Below are 14,403 nucleotides of genomic sequence, written 5' to 3' on the forward strand. Positions count from 1 at the left end.
ACAGTCAGAGCCCAGCTATTTGCAACTCTTACATCACCTCTGATTATTTCCAAGTGAGTTGCAGGAATAAGTGCTTACTGTACTATTGCTTCTTAATCAAGCCAATGAGTGGGCTTATAATTCTCTTAAAAAAGAGAAGTGAACATTTCACTGTGTTATGGGCTGTGAATATTCCTGTGCTTGGCCATTGGTTCCTGCAAACTGCTGAGGTGGTGAGGTGAATTAGGAAGGCACATGTGGCCTATGCTTCTTCAGTAGCATGTATGTTGTTCAGAGGCTTTTATTATTAAGTAACTTCAATTAACCTAAACAAAATACAGGTTTTTCATAAGTTCAGAGTTAAATATCGCCCCACACATACAAAGAACAGCACTTGGTTTTAATCTTTGAAGAGACAAAAGAAGAAGAATGCTCACTCTCTGCTTCAATAGATTTTTGAAAACCAACGTCATCATTCATTCAAGTCTTTGGGGAGGTTTCATTTGTCCTTTCTATAGATGTGACGTATTGCTTGAAGTCTCACCAGTAATGCTGGGCAAAGCAGCATCATGTAAAGTATCATTCAAGGCAGTGCTCCTCACTCGTATGGGCTGCAGGGCAGGATTGGTTCCTTCCCAAGTTACATCTGTATGATCCTTTTGGTCTGAAACACACAACAGAAACATCTCAATCACAGTATTTCTAAATGAGATTGCAAAGTTGCCATTTTGTCCAGCAAACAACCACTTGGAAACCCATTTAATAAACAAAACAAATCAAGGTAGTAAGTTCATTACGAACTAATTTCACAGATTTGCTGAAAATGGATTGATGTGCATGTAATAATCCTCTTTTTTCTGCCTGTCTGGTTGTCCTTCTAGTTACCAGTGTCTAGACTCTCCTTCTAATTCTGGCTGGCAAATTTTCTGATGTGGTCTAGAGCCAAACTTTAAACTAGAACAGGCCCCTCTACCATTCTTTGCCAGAGCTCTCCAGAGGCCATCATATACTTGCTGAGGATACTATACTTGCTAGGGTACTTTGCACCACCCTAATTTTCCAATAAAACTGATTTTTGGTAGCTAGTACTTATGAACAGAGAATGGGATGTGCAAGAAGACGGACATTGTCTACTACAGTTCATGCTCTACAGTTCAAATACACTTTCTAGAGTTAAACAGTGCACACTTACAGCAACATATTTTCTAACTAATAGCAAATTACCTTGGATTCAGAGAAAATATGGCTACACTCTATATGCTTTATTAATATCTAGGCTGAGATCAGAGCCTGTTTCCCAACCAGTATAAGATGCTCCTCTTCTAATCTTAGTACTAGGTGAATGCTAGGCTGTAAAGTGCTTTGGATGAAGCTCTCTGTGTAAATGAAGGATAGTATATGACTGTGATTAGACATTTTATGTAGAAAACAGACTGTTGTTTGTGAGAAGAAATATTTCAAACCAAAATGAAAGCCTTCCTGAGCAACCTGCAAGCTGATGAACGCAAGCTGAAGAAACACACACAGTTACCAGGACCAAAATATCCAAGGTACTAATTATCAGTCAGATCATGTCACGTCCTCAGGTTTGCTGCTATTAACTGTGTTGCAAGGCATCCCAGGCCTATTCAAATACATATTTATTTTCCAGTTTCTCCAGCTGACCCAATAAGACAAGCTCCATCATAGCACAGAGAGCCCTCAGGTGCCTGAAGGACTCTGCAGAACACCTAGCTCATACCTGGGCTGATTCCTACTGTGCTGTACCAAAGCTTTGAAGAAAGTCAATAAAGCTGAAAGGAGGAAAATGAAAGGCAGGATATTTCACAGTAACAAGCTATGATTAATATTAACAGAGGTGATATTGTAGAAGAAACACAAGGCTTATTACACAGGTCGTCAAAATAAGCTGTGTCTCAGTTTCCCTCTTCCTCTTTAGCCCTGTTTGTCAACTATATGAAAAGCAACTACACTAGAGAAGAGTTGCTCATACAGCTGTCCTGGTATAACCATACTGACAATGATGATAATGCTAATTTCCCATATTCCTCAAGGGAAATATGCTACAATGACAAAAGCACATCTAAGACTGTTTGAAACAGCTTTGGTATTTACTGCAAGGCATCTACACCATTACCCAACTGTACTTAAGGTTAATACAGCACTGGCTTGACAACCCAAAAAAGGTACAGGAAGTCCTGTGAATTTACTGGGAGAGAATAAGTGAAGTTGTCCATACTCCGTCTAGCTTTGGGAGAGGGCTGACATGAAATGTATCTGAGAACCTATTTCAGTAAAAAGATAGGAAAGAGTAAGTGAGCAAATTCTTTCCAAAGAAACAGCTCGTAGTGAGCATCTAAAAAGTCTTATCCTATTAAATATTCTTATCCTATTGAAACAAACAAACAAACAAGCAAATCCCCAAGCCCCACTCTCTAAGCAAGGAAACAGAAAATACCACCTGTCTTCAAGAAGAATCTAGGCATTCCATAGTCATGATGTACTAGGCTTATGAACATTGTCATTCTTAGTGCATAAAACATAATGAAAAATAGTTTTGTAGCGTCATATTAGCTAACTACATTTTTGAGCTTGAGATAACCCAGTAAATGTGCATTTTCAATATGCCATCTCTTTTTACTTACTTGTTTGTTTCTGTTAAACCATGATGTTTAAAACAAATCACAGTAATCTCGGAAGTCTGTTTAACACCACTGCTTTTTGAACAGCATTACTCAGGAATTCCAGGCCAAATGAATCTCAGGTTTTATAAAGTGGATGACCGTAGTTTTTAACTACAAGAATACCACAGCTTTTTTTCTAGTTCTCAGTAGGGTCCATTTTCTACCAAACAGGGTTTGTATAGGAAGCTATGTGTGATACCACCCATCCATAACCACAAATTATAAAACATAAAATAAGTTTTTTTTCTGCAGTGTTCTTCTAGAATAACTGCTAGTTACTAATAGGTACTGAACAGTTCCCATTCATTTTGTGTGGAATAGCAATACCCAGTTGTATCTGCACCTGAAGCAGGCTGACACGCTACATAAAACTGCTTAGATTTCTACACAGGCTCTGATTCGATCTTTTGTTATCTTCTCTGAGTGATTCAACTCAGAGAACTGGCCTGATTATATGATTATAAGTAAGGACATGTAACCCTTTCACGGGGCTAGAAGCCATTGCAAAGTTATTCGTACTGTATGCATGCAAATCAGCTTCAGTTTGAGGTAGTCTGGGAGAAATTTGAGGGGGATTTCCCTGCTTTATGTAATCATTGTTGCTTCTTGGCTTCCTCTATTCACAGAGCCAGGAGACATAGGCTTGACACTGCTGGTAGTTTCTCAAACTCAGTTTGAAAGCCGAGATAACGTGCTCAGTGACCTACAGCACCCCTGTAGCTTTTGGTAAATCCTCAGACGTTTGTGCAATGATACCTGGAATGAAGGAGGCCTGAAGGAGCAGTAGGGGAATAACATTACAGACTTCGCTTGCTGGCATACTTTGACAATGGTCAGCATCTAGGAGGATCTGTGTGCTACCCCTCAGCTATAACTATGGCCTACCCAGAACCCTGATTTCTCAGTTCTCAATCCACAGAGAGTGATGCACCTCATATGTGATGAGCACTGCCAGTTCAGTCTCCAGAGTGTGGGGCAGTTACAAGGCCCCTGCACACCAGACTGCAAGCATACAGATTTGGCTGCCCTCACCTCCCCATGTGGAGGTGAGGAATAACACTCATCTTACCATGTGCTCAGGTGTATCCAGTCCCACTAAAGATACTCAATGAAATGACAGGCTGGACAGGTAGAAGCTTCAAAGCAAGTAGGAGAAACCCGCTATCTCTTAGCAGCCTGCAGAGAGCTCTGTGCTGCTCAGGCCGCACTGCTTTGACACCCAGGTAAGCCTGCTCAGAGCTCGGATGCTATGGCTCCCTACCCAGTGTATCATGCTGTACACATTGTGGTATTATTATCCCAAACTGAAAGATTTATAATTTAGCAACTATCCAGATTCTGAGAAACACATTTACTGAAAACCACTAAGCTAAGGGAAATACAACAGGTGAAGTAAGCACGGTGGTACTGAGGAGGAAGGAAATCTCCCTGCAGTGTGCTGATAAGAGTGTGCTTGATATATACTGTGTTCAATCTGCATAATCCACAACTGGGAAAACACAGACTAGCTGAAGGAAATTCAGCTCGGAGGCCCTAGGGACTGAATTAGTCTGTTAAAATGCTTTGTTGGTTTTATTTATCACTACTTAATTAGGATGCTTGACCAACACACTGGAAAGATAGTAACTGTTAAATATTCAACAAGCTGACCTTTCAGTTACAATATTACAATTCTGAATAAAGTTCATGGAAAGTTTGTCCTTCCTAGGTACTCCAACAAAGCCAAAGGGAACTAGACTGGGCCAAAAAAATAAAAGAGTAAGAAAAAAGTAGGGCAGTACTGTGGAGACCTGCTTAAAAATCCAAGTCTTGCCATGGGCTCATTGAATGATCTCGGGCAAGTTGTTTCCTGCCCTGTGCTTCAGTTTTTCCCATCTGTAAAAAGATGGGAAAAAAACAACAATGTTGACCTTCCTTGTAAATTGCTGAGATGAATGGCTAAAAAAGCAGAAATACATTATTAATTACTTATTATTACTTCTGAGGAAGAAAAAGTAAAAACAAGAAGTCATCAATCTTTCAGGGTTTTCTCAATCCTCATAAAAAATAGAAAAGCACAACATAACGTGAATTTCACACAGCAGAAGCTTTTGGCAAGTTACCTTTAAGAAGAAATAGTGGGTACACAATTAAAAGAAAGTTTAAAGTGAGCAGACACTCAGGAAAACGCTCCAGATGGTGAAACGAGTTAGGCTGCAGAGCAGGCTCCCACAGGAAGCGGTGAAACCCCTATTGTTTGAGACATTTGAAACTGAATTCCTCAAAGTGCTGGTTATATACAATACAAGGAATCATTCTACACTGTCTCAAAGTATAGTGGCACTGGGATGACCTCAGAGAACTACACCTTCCATTTCTCCAATTTTAAGAGGATTCTTGATGCTCTGACTACGGAGAGCTGTAGACTCTTTTATCAATATAGTACCCGAGGAACATCTGCTGGGGAGTAGCTACACTGTGTATTTGCAGGAGATGGATTAATCAACCCTTAACAGATCTTTCACATTCCTAATTCTGATGTCTGAACTTTGTATGTTGAAGAGTGGAAAGAAAGCCCCCCCCATTCTCTGAGAATTACAGTGTGTATCCCACTATTTATTTCCTTTATTACCATCTAAAGAGACTTGATTGATGTGGGTGGCTTGATTTTTACAAGCAGTGGTTTGCAGAAGAAATACCATTATTTTAATGGGAACCAAATGAGCAATCATTACATAAATGGCAGTATGAGACACAGAACTAACGTTGAAATGTTAAATGCTTGGGTCAAACTCATCAAAATGGGAACTGGCAGCAGCGTGCTGGAACATTCGGGTTTCTCCACACTGAAGATGATACTGCAATCATTTCCCAGTGCTGTTAATGCTGGTTCAGCTCCTCTGGAGGTAGCTGTGGAGGGCATCTGACTGCTTCTGCTTTTACTGGCTTAAAATATTAAGATCATCTCTGAAATCCAAATCAGAGCTTTGGGTCAGTTTTATTGATAGAACTTTGTTAACTGGTTGGAGAGGGTAGAGCAAGAAAACTTTTTAAAAGAAGCTGGAATTAGAGTTTGAATACCTTCATTTCCTCTTGGTCTCATACCTGCTGGTACACAAAAACATAACGTGTATTGATTCAGTTGGCATCTGAGCACTAGTGATCCTCTTTTACCCTGTTCACTTGGGCAGGACAGCCGTGGATTGCTCCTGATCCCCTCTCAGCTCCTCGGGCAGGAGAGCTGGTGCCAGGAGCAGCGGGATGTGCACCCCAGCATGCCTTGCCTGCTGCCTCTGCCGAGGAGGGCTGGCACTGCCTGCACACTGCCCCCATTTCTGGCCAGAGACACAGCAATTTCCTCAGGAATGAATCCCGAACAAAAAACCAAACAACAGCTATTTAAGAAGGTTTCGTCTCCCTCTGCAACTGTCCTGACCAGTATCATGTTCCTGACAGTTTATTCTTCAAGAATTTAGTCATCTAAGGCTTCAGTGACTCATGGGATGAACCTTCTGCCCATTTCCTGGAAAGAGTCTTGCGTGGTCCTCTACACCTCCTGCCATTTTCCTTGAGGGTCTCAGTTCTCACTTCGTTTTCATATAGTTCAGCTTTCCTTCAATTTTGGAGTGGAGGAGGAAGGCAAAAATATTTTGAGTGCACCCAAATTTACAGTGTAACCAGAAAGCAGTGTGGTGAAAGGAACATTTGGAAAACAAAGATGGACACAGAACTAGAGAATCTCTTTTGGAAGTAGTTGCCTCTTGGGCTGAAATCTGGTTAGAAGAAAAGGACCTGCTCTATGAAGTGCTATGTGGTCCAATATGGTAATGAACTTACCATGGCTGTACCCTGTAAAATGAAAATGAGAAAGATTTGAGGGCTCTCTCAGATCATTGCTTGGGTAGGTGTGACTCACCCTGGGAAATGCCACTGATGACAAGCACCCTGACACAAAATATTGAATGAATTGTGCTGGATGGGAACCAAAGTAACCATTTTACATACTTGGGCCAATCTGAAAGAGACTTCTGTGCAGAAAACAACTGCTTCCTTTTCCTGATGAGAGTTCAAAAGCTGCTCACAAACAGCTTGAAGGATACTTCAGCAAACTCTGATCTAAGTGGGGTTGTGGTATGCCTACAGCAGACAGCTGCCTGGACATCAGAGATGCCCAGACCATCCCTCCTAACCCATACAGAAGTGATACTGCTGCATGTTTATATTACAGTTAAAACACGGAGTGGGGGTTTAGTGTTCCTGTTAAAATATTCAGAAGCGTGTGAGAGTGTGAGCCCATTAACTTCATTTCCAAAGTGTGTGAAACAGCTCAGCAGCAGTGCTGGTGCATGCTACAGATTGACTCCTTCTATGCCTAAGTTGCCAGAGTAAGCATCCTGACTTAGACTAACTTGCAGCAGAGATAGTTAAGGAATTTGCGTATCTGTCTGACAGGACCAACATGTCCAGTGTTCTTAACTTCAGTGCTCAGTTATACCAGTATAACTGGCACATATACTGGTGTGTGTGCATGTATATCTATGTATATATATTTTTTTACATATATACACGGTAGTATATATACACTGACATGCATCAGAAGTCTGTTCCCTCTAAAGGGATATGATGCCAGGCCAAAGTTGGCCTGACATTCTTTTTTTAAAAAAGTAAACTTCTACAAGCCCTGATTCCAAAAGAAATGTTTCCATGGTTTATTTTAAGAAGAGAACATTCCCCTGCAGTGCTCACCGCAACCCAAACATTGCAGCACTGTGCAAGAGCATGAGAATCAGAGAGGAAACTTAAGAATCTATTTTCACTGCTTCAGAAGAGAAATAAAAAGAGTAAACAAACAGAAAAAGCAGTGACAAATAAATTTTATTTTAGTGGTGGCTGTAGTGTTAATCTGTAGTATAGTTAAGGAGAGTAGACTTGAAGCGTGCAGGCATTTCTAGTGATTTCTACAAGACATGACTAAGCGTGCGATGGGAACTTGTGGGTGCCATCTACACTGTAAGAAAGGGATTTCTTTTTCTTTGGTTCACCCTTCCTGCTCCTCACACCTTGCCTTTCACATCTGAGAAACTGAACAGCAGACTACAAGAAATTGCCTCACTGTTTTCAAATCTAGAAAATAATTTGAAGCTTGGGCAAGCTATGCAGAGAACAATTCCTCATTGGTGAGAGAGCACTTAGATGCTTCAAAGTGATGGGAAAGTCCTTCCTCTAAATATCTGGAGCCTTCTGTTCTACAGAAAGAGAAACCAGCCCTCAGTGCTACTGTTTGTTTTTTTGCTCAAATTTGTAAAATCCAGCAAACATTAGAAGGAAAAAAAGGGGCATATGTTAAGACAAAGAACTAATGAGCAAACATATAGTTTCCTGACGTAACTACTGACTGCATGCACATGCATGCAGACATGCACACACAGCACAAAGTGCCTCAGTCTGAAAGATCTATGTGCTGAAGACAGAGACAAAAAGTGAGTGAAACCTGCCCAAAAGGGACCATAAAGACTCATCTTGTGGCAGATTAGTGATTTCACCAGAAAGTTTTTGGAAGCCGTAAACAGGAAATGGTTAAGTAAAAGCAGGTGGAGCATGCTGATTGCAGGAAAAACGCAGGAAATTGCTGAGCATGTGAATGGATGCAAAAATCTGCTCTTCTGCTCAGGCCTTGGCAGTCACTGTATGCCCACTCCACCTTCTCCTGGTCCTCCCTCTTTACCCTTATCTCCCCAAGCTACAAAGCCTCAAAGTCTGCAAACACCTTTTGCTTTAGTAATCTGCTCTCCTTGAATTTTGGAAACAGTTCAGGAGAGTTGGGAGTTGCTTGGAAGGCAAGAAACAAGAGGGACTTGCCTACTTCGACAAGAATGAGTCAGAAGTACCCAGCAGTACCCACTGCCTGCCAGGAGTTTCAGGTCTGAGGAGCCAGAACAGCATCCCTGGCTACTGCCCCAAGTGCTGAACTCCCAAGTATATTTAGTAGAATAGTAAATCAGAGAAACATTACTGCTATGGCCCCTTCCAATCAAGGGGGCTCCCAAAGCACTAAGCTGTAGGGATCATTCTCCATCTCCACTGGAACACAGTCCCTTCTGGGACAGAGCACTGTAGCTCTTTAATAGCTCACAGCAACAGCACACCAGCAGATGGAAAAGAAAGTGAAATGTGCAAGAGGCGTTTTTTCCATTTTCCTTCCAATCTTTCCTCTCTCCTCCTTGTCCATTTGTGCCAATTCCAGACTACTCTAGATTGTCACCAGTCTGCAGAGACTTGGCTCTGGAGATTGGGATCTGCTTGCCAATGTGCAGCCTTCCCAGTGCTTTCAGACCCAAGGGTCAAGTTCCTGCTACCACTCTCATCCCTGCCTGTGTTGCCAGGCGTGCTGCGGGATGGAGGGCAGACATGCTGGTAAGGAACAATTCTGCTTTCTTCTAGGTGACTATGGTGTTGATATAAAATTGCTTAACATAGACATGACGCTCTTGCCTTCAAAGTATACTAGAAGTCACATTAATGCTCCAGGAAAAGTTACGAAAGAAGTACATAGATTAGTTTGAATCATTTTTACCTTGTCTACATCTTAAGTATTGGATGGTAAAGTTCTGTTGGCAAACTCTCTTAGATATTTCTCCTCTTCTCCTACATATAAGTTTAAAAAAGTCTGTTTCTTCTTATACTATGAGCAAAGAAAGCACAAAAGGCAAATGGGCTTCTATGGAGTTACAACTGCACAAACAAAAAGTTTTTTCTGGCGGAGAAATCTTGCAAGGAAATCCTGCTTTTTTTTGACATTGTTATTTTGGCAAAACTTACCAGGTGTTACTGGGAGTTCAAGCTTTTACTGCTTTTTCTGTGTTTTTTAGAACAGAGAGTTACTATATGCAACCTAACACTTTTTAAGTTCAAACTCTTAAACCCTAGTCTAGACAGGGCCTTTGGGAGTAAGGTTTAAACTCACCCTGAGCAGTCTCCCATATCCCAAACTTCTGCCCAGGCCATACCTTCCTGGGCATGTCCTGAGAACAGCTGTGATCAGAGACCAACCCTCCATACTGCTGCCCCCATGGGAGGAAGTAGGTGGCACTGCCAAGGAAAGCTGTGTATGACACCTTCTGCAAGTGCCGCCACACTTGTCTGAGGTGCCATGGGACATAAGTGGACAGAGAGGATATGTGCTATCAGCTTCAGGTGGATGGCAGGCCAGCTTCAGGTAGTTAAACCTTGGCACTGACTTCCAGGAAAAAACAGTCTGTGATCCATACAAATCTAAGAAACTGGGAGAAGATAATTGGAATGAGCTGAACAAAAATAAACAGGTGCCTCTTTCCTGCCCCTTTCACAGTTTCAGCTTTCCTGCATCCTTACTCGCTTTTTTTTTTTTTTTTTTTACAACAGACAGAACATGGGGAAAGGAGTTTGGTGTGGGGTAAATATTCAATCATCACTTGATAAAAGCCAGCTTTAGTTATTCTACATTTAGCAAAATGAAACGTATAGGATTCCACCATTTATCACATGATGCTTCATGAAAAAAGTTACAAATTAAAATTTTAAAGTAGCTACTAAATTTTTAACGTGCATTGTTAGCAGAGTTTTGGGGTTTTTTAAACTGTTATTTGCTTTCTTTAAAATCTTACAGAGAACCTTCTGCTTTGAAGAACTGTATTTTGAAATATCTGAATTTACTGACTCCTACTTTAGGCTGTATCTGGCTTAAGAATAAAGTGATAGTTGCTCAGACTTTTTCCAGCAGCAGTAATTATAATTATCAATTTCTTTTTTATTATAATTATCAATTGATTTGTTTTCAGGCTTTAAAAGTGGCTATTGGAGTGGTGCTTCCCAGTTGACTATTTTAACCACTGGTTAAACAAGACCCAGTGATTCTGTTGCTCGCTCTACATGGACAGTAAGTTCATTTCCTGGAAGGCTTTTGATGATCTGTCAGCAGATAACACAGCTATTCCTTTTCAGCTTTCACCCAAAAGATGTGGTATCAGTGTCAGGAATGAGGTTCCTGGTATAATTACAGTTTGCTGAGAAAATCGCATCCTGCAGCAGTGATTCCTTTAGTGGTAGAGACAGATGTTGCTGAAGTCTAATCACAGTCTTCCCACTAACCAGGCCCTGAGTCTAATCTGTCATCAGCTGAGAGGCTGCTGGCTCTCACCACGCGTGTGAACCCAAGCTGCTCGGTTCGTTCCTCTCCCCTCATCCAGAGCCAGGCAGTGCCAGAAGGAGGGTAGGTTGCCATGCAGCAGTGATTCCTTTAGTGGTAGAGACAGATGTTGCTGAAGTCTAATCACAGTCTTCCCACTAACCAGGCCCTGAGTCTAATCTGTCATCAGCTGAGAGGCTGCTGGCTCTCACCACGCGTGTGAACCCAAGCTGCTCGGTTCGTTCCTCTCCCCTCATCCAGAGCCAGGCAGTGCCAGAAGGAGGGTAGGTTGCCATTCACTCCTTGCCCTCAGTTACAGTGATACCACAACTTCAATGTGCTGCTTATCTCTCCTCCATGCCTAGTATCAAAGCCTCGCTGGAAAGGGCTCAAGTGGTTGTTTTCAACTTACAGTGCATAGTGACTGCAATTCAAAAATACAATTTGAGATAAGTTGAAGGAGAGGCTTAATAAGAATGGCCTGTAGCTAATTCGTCCTTCCAAAATGTATGGTATTTTTTCTCCCTCCTAAGAGGACAAGGCTGCACTCAGTGATGGGTCACATAACCTCATATGTTTATAACAGCAAGACCCGAAAGTGTATGAGTGCTGATGAGCACAGCAGTAGGAGGAAGAGAGCATAGCAGAACTGGGTATATTGAAAAAAGTCAGGAAAGAGCATACATGCAAGAGGGGATTGAACAAATTTCTCCTATGTGTTACGTGCAGATGACATTGCCACTAAATGTTTTGTATGCGACATTTAAAGACCATCGGGCCACAAAGAGCATCAGGCCACATCTTTGGACTTCTCTGCCCTGGTGAAAGAATCTCCAAAACCAACAGACCCCATCAGTTCAGAAGTGTCCCTGTGCAGGCAAAAGTCACTGTGGTACTGGGTTAACGCCTTTAGATTAGATTCTGGTCATGGAAGGAAACTAACTGAAGAAGTCTATCTCAAAGGCCCATTACTGCAGCATAAAGAACCAGTGAGAACTGGGAAAGTCCTAAGCTGGTACCCACCTTTCAGCATCTGTACAGTTAACAAGTGCCCTGAAGTAGCAGGGGAGATGCTAGGTGGGGAGGCATAGACTAAACAACTGTGTTTTGCATAAGTAGCTCTTAAGCAAGGCATAAGGGAATTGAGTAGGTCATCATTTCTGGTCAGAAGCAAAAGCATATTAAACGAGCTGACTTTCTGAAGCAGCCCGTGGCCAACTCAATTTCTTCGTGTTTAGCTTTTTCTGAATCTGCACACAGTAGCTGGGCACACACTGTAATACTCACCACATCTCTGCAGTAAAGGTGTGCAGGGCAGCATCTCAGCCATTGACAGATGGAGGGAAACAAAGTGTAGCATGTGTCAGAGAGGGGGAAGAAGTGACTCATACAGGAAGGAAAACAAAGCAAAGATGAACATAGAGAATAAGAGAAGTTGCAGACTGTTGGCTGTAAATCAGTTTTCTTGCACTCAGAAGGGTGGATATTATGGTGAGAGAAGCTGTACTTGACAGTAATGGAAGTCCAAGGAAGTTTGATTAAGATTAAATGGCAGTCACATGCCAACACAGAAAAGAGGCTTAAGACTAAAATCAAAGACAGGAAGTGACTAAGTAGGTCAGAAGCTGTGGGTAGTGAGCTGCATAGATTAAGTGGGACTTGGAGCAACTGAGTTAGCTCTGCTAAGTGATAACACAATGTCACCAAGTTTAACAAATCTGACTCTGAAATCACCTTCAAGGCCTTGATAGCAAATCAGAGATTGCTGAGTCATAACTGTATCTACATCAGAGCAAATACTGTATGTGTTTTAACAAGAGATCAATTTTACAGTCACTTTTTGACCCTGCCAAGCTTCCTGTAAATAGAGTGCTGTTTTGTCTGAACAGGATTTCTTCTTGAGGAGCTGGGAAAAATGAACTGACTAATAGGAACCGTGAGACCGAGAAGGGCTGCTACTGCAGGTTGAAAAGACAGATGCAATGGAGAAACTTCTTTCCACTCCTCAATTCAATAAATCTTTGATTCGAGAGCTTTGTTCACATCCAGGGCAGCCGGAAGAGAACGGTCACCTTGTATTTTTGTACCTGATGAGAAAACTCCAGATTGTATGTGTGCATTGGGACAGTTCAATGTGTGTCTATTGCAACTTCAAAGAGGCTTTCAGTGCTCTTTGAGATGTAGGGTGTGAGGAAGGGTGAGAACTGCTAAAGCTAGCCCCATCCTCATTAAATCTTTGCCCTCTCCGGAGCAAGCATGCAAGTGGAGAGAATAGATGATATGCATGAGCAACTGAGCATCTGTGATCTCATGACCTTTGACTGTTGTATTATGGGAAATGTATTCTCCGGTTGCTACGCTTTTCTAATTCATTTGTATTTTCCTTCAGCAACTCCCTTGTATTTTCTTTGGTGCTTCTGTATAACGGTTTCAAGGAACCACAGATATGTCCAAGTTAAGCATGCATACAATAGCTTTAATTAAATGTTTGTGGGTATCCCACAGTAAAGCAAGGGAAAGGGAAAGCAAACAGTTTGATACTCACTTGTACCTCTCCCTTCTGAGCCCTGGCTTGGGTGGAGGCATCTGCACTATTGCCATTTAAGCCTTTTTCTAAGCTATTGTGAAATGAAGGGCATCAGGTCCTGCTGCTCTGCATGCAAGCACTTCAGGCATTTCACTCTCATTGAAAAGCTACAGGTGAACCTGTGAAAGGTACAATGCTAAGATGTTTTAGACTAGGCTAGAAGAAATAAAAAATGAACTAGGGGAGACATTTCTTTGCTCCACTTACAAAAATTGAAGATTAAGATTAAAAATATCCTTAACCACTGCTTTAAATATACTAAGATGCCATCTGAAGAGTAGCATAAAAGCGAAGATTTTGGTCTTCTTCAATATTCTGAAATTAATATTTTCTGTTCTCTGTGCCATTGGCACAGTCTAACTCTTGATGCCACTCTCCAGAATAAATTATTATTATCATTATTATTATTATTATTATTATTATTTTAAATGGGAATCTCTGCTTCTTTTACAAGTAGTTAACTACATTTTTTTTATGTATAGAAGAAAGTTGCAAAGAAATTTGTTTCCATTTCAGGAATTTAAAATAAATATACATGAGGCAAATGAAATTTGGAAGGGGAACTTTCACCATGCAAAGGTGGAGGAATAAGAGACAGGATACAAAGGTTATTGGTTAGTTCTTCGAGTCAAATACAATGCAATTTTACAGCACATAAAGTGTTTAGAGGAAGAATCTTTCTTTTTATTGAATGACATGGAACAGTTAGCAGTATCTGCAAAGACAGCTAAGAGGCCTAACACTAATGATTATTGTTAATATTTAGTACTACTACAAAGTACTTGTCTTGAGTTTTTCAATGACTGACATCACTATTATTTCAGAGTTGACTCTAACTAATTTAAAACCACTTTGGCAGAGAGGTACATATTTTATTGCAAATCCATCCATTACTTTTTAGTGGCTCCCAGAGACAACATACCTCAGAAAATACAAGAATAATTCTAAGGCTAGAAAGAAAAAATAAAGGCCAGTTTGATGGAGAATAAAGAATCCATATTTCTAACACT

General features: G+C 41.2%; 1 protein-coding gene across 4 annotated transcripts in view; it reads right to left on the reverse strand.

The window, feature by feature from the left end:
• Positions 1 to 262: 262 nt before the first annotated feature.
• RAD51B (RAD51 paralog B) overlaps positions 263 to 14,403 on the reverse strand; it is a 434,917-nt gene continuing 420,776 nt past the window's right edge. For 2 of the 4 annotated variants that reach the window (XM_008639532.2, XM_017741918.1), the window contains exon 12: positions 492 to 643. In XM_008639532.2, the coding sequence (XP_008637754.1) occupies positions 492 to 643 (152 nt within the window). Of the gene's footprint in view, positions 644 to 14,403 lie in introns of all 4 variants that reach the window. The other 2 variants (XM_017741917.1, XR_001864437.1) reach the window with 2 other exon arrangements.

Source organism: Corvus brachyrhynchos, unplaced genomic scaffold (genome assembly GCF_000691975.1).
Source record: "Corvus brachyrhynchos isolate BGI_N302 unplaced genomic scaffold, ASM69197v1 scaffold115, whole genome shotgun sequence".
NCBI classification, from domain to species: domain Eukaryota; kingdom Metazoa; phylum Chordata; class Aves; order Passeriformes; family Corvidae; genus Corvus; species Corvus brachyrhynchos.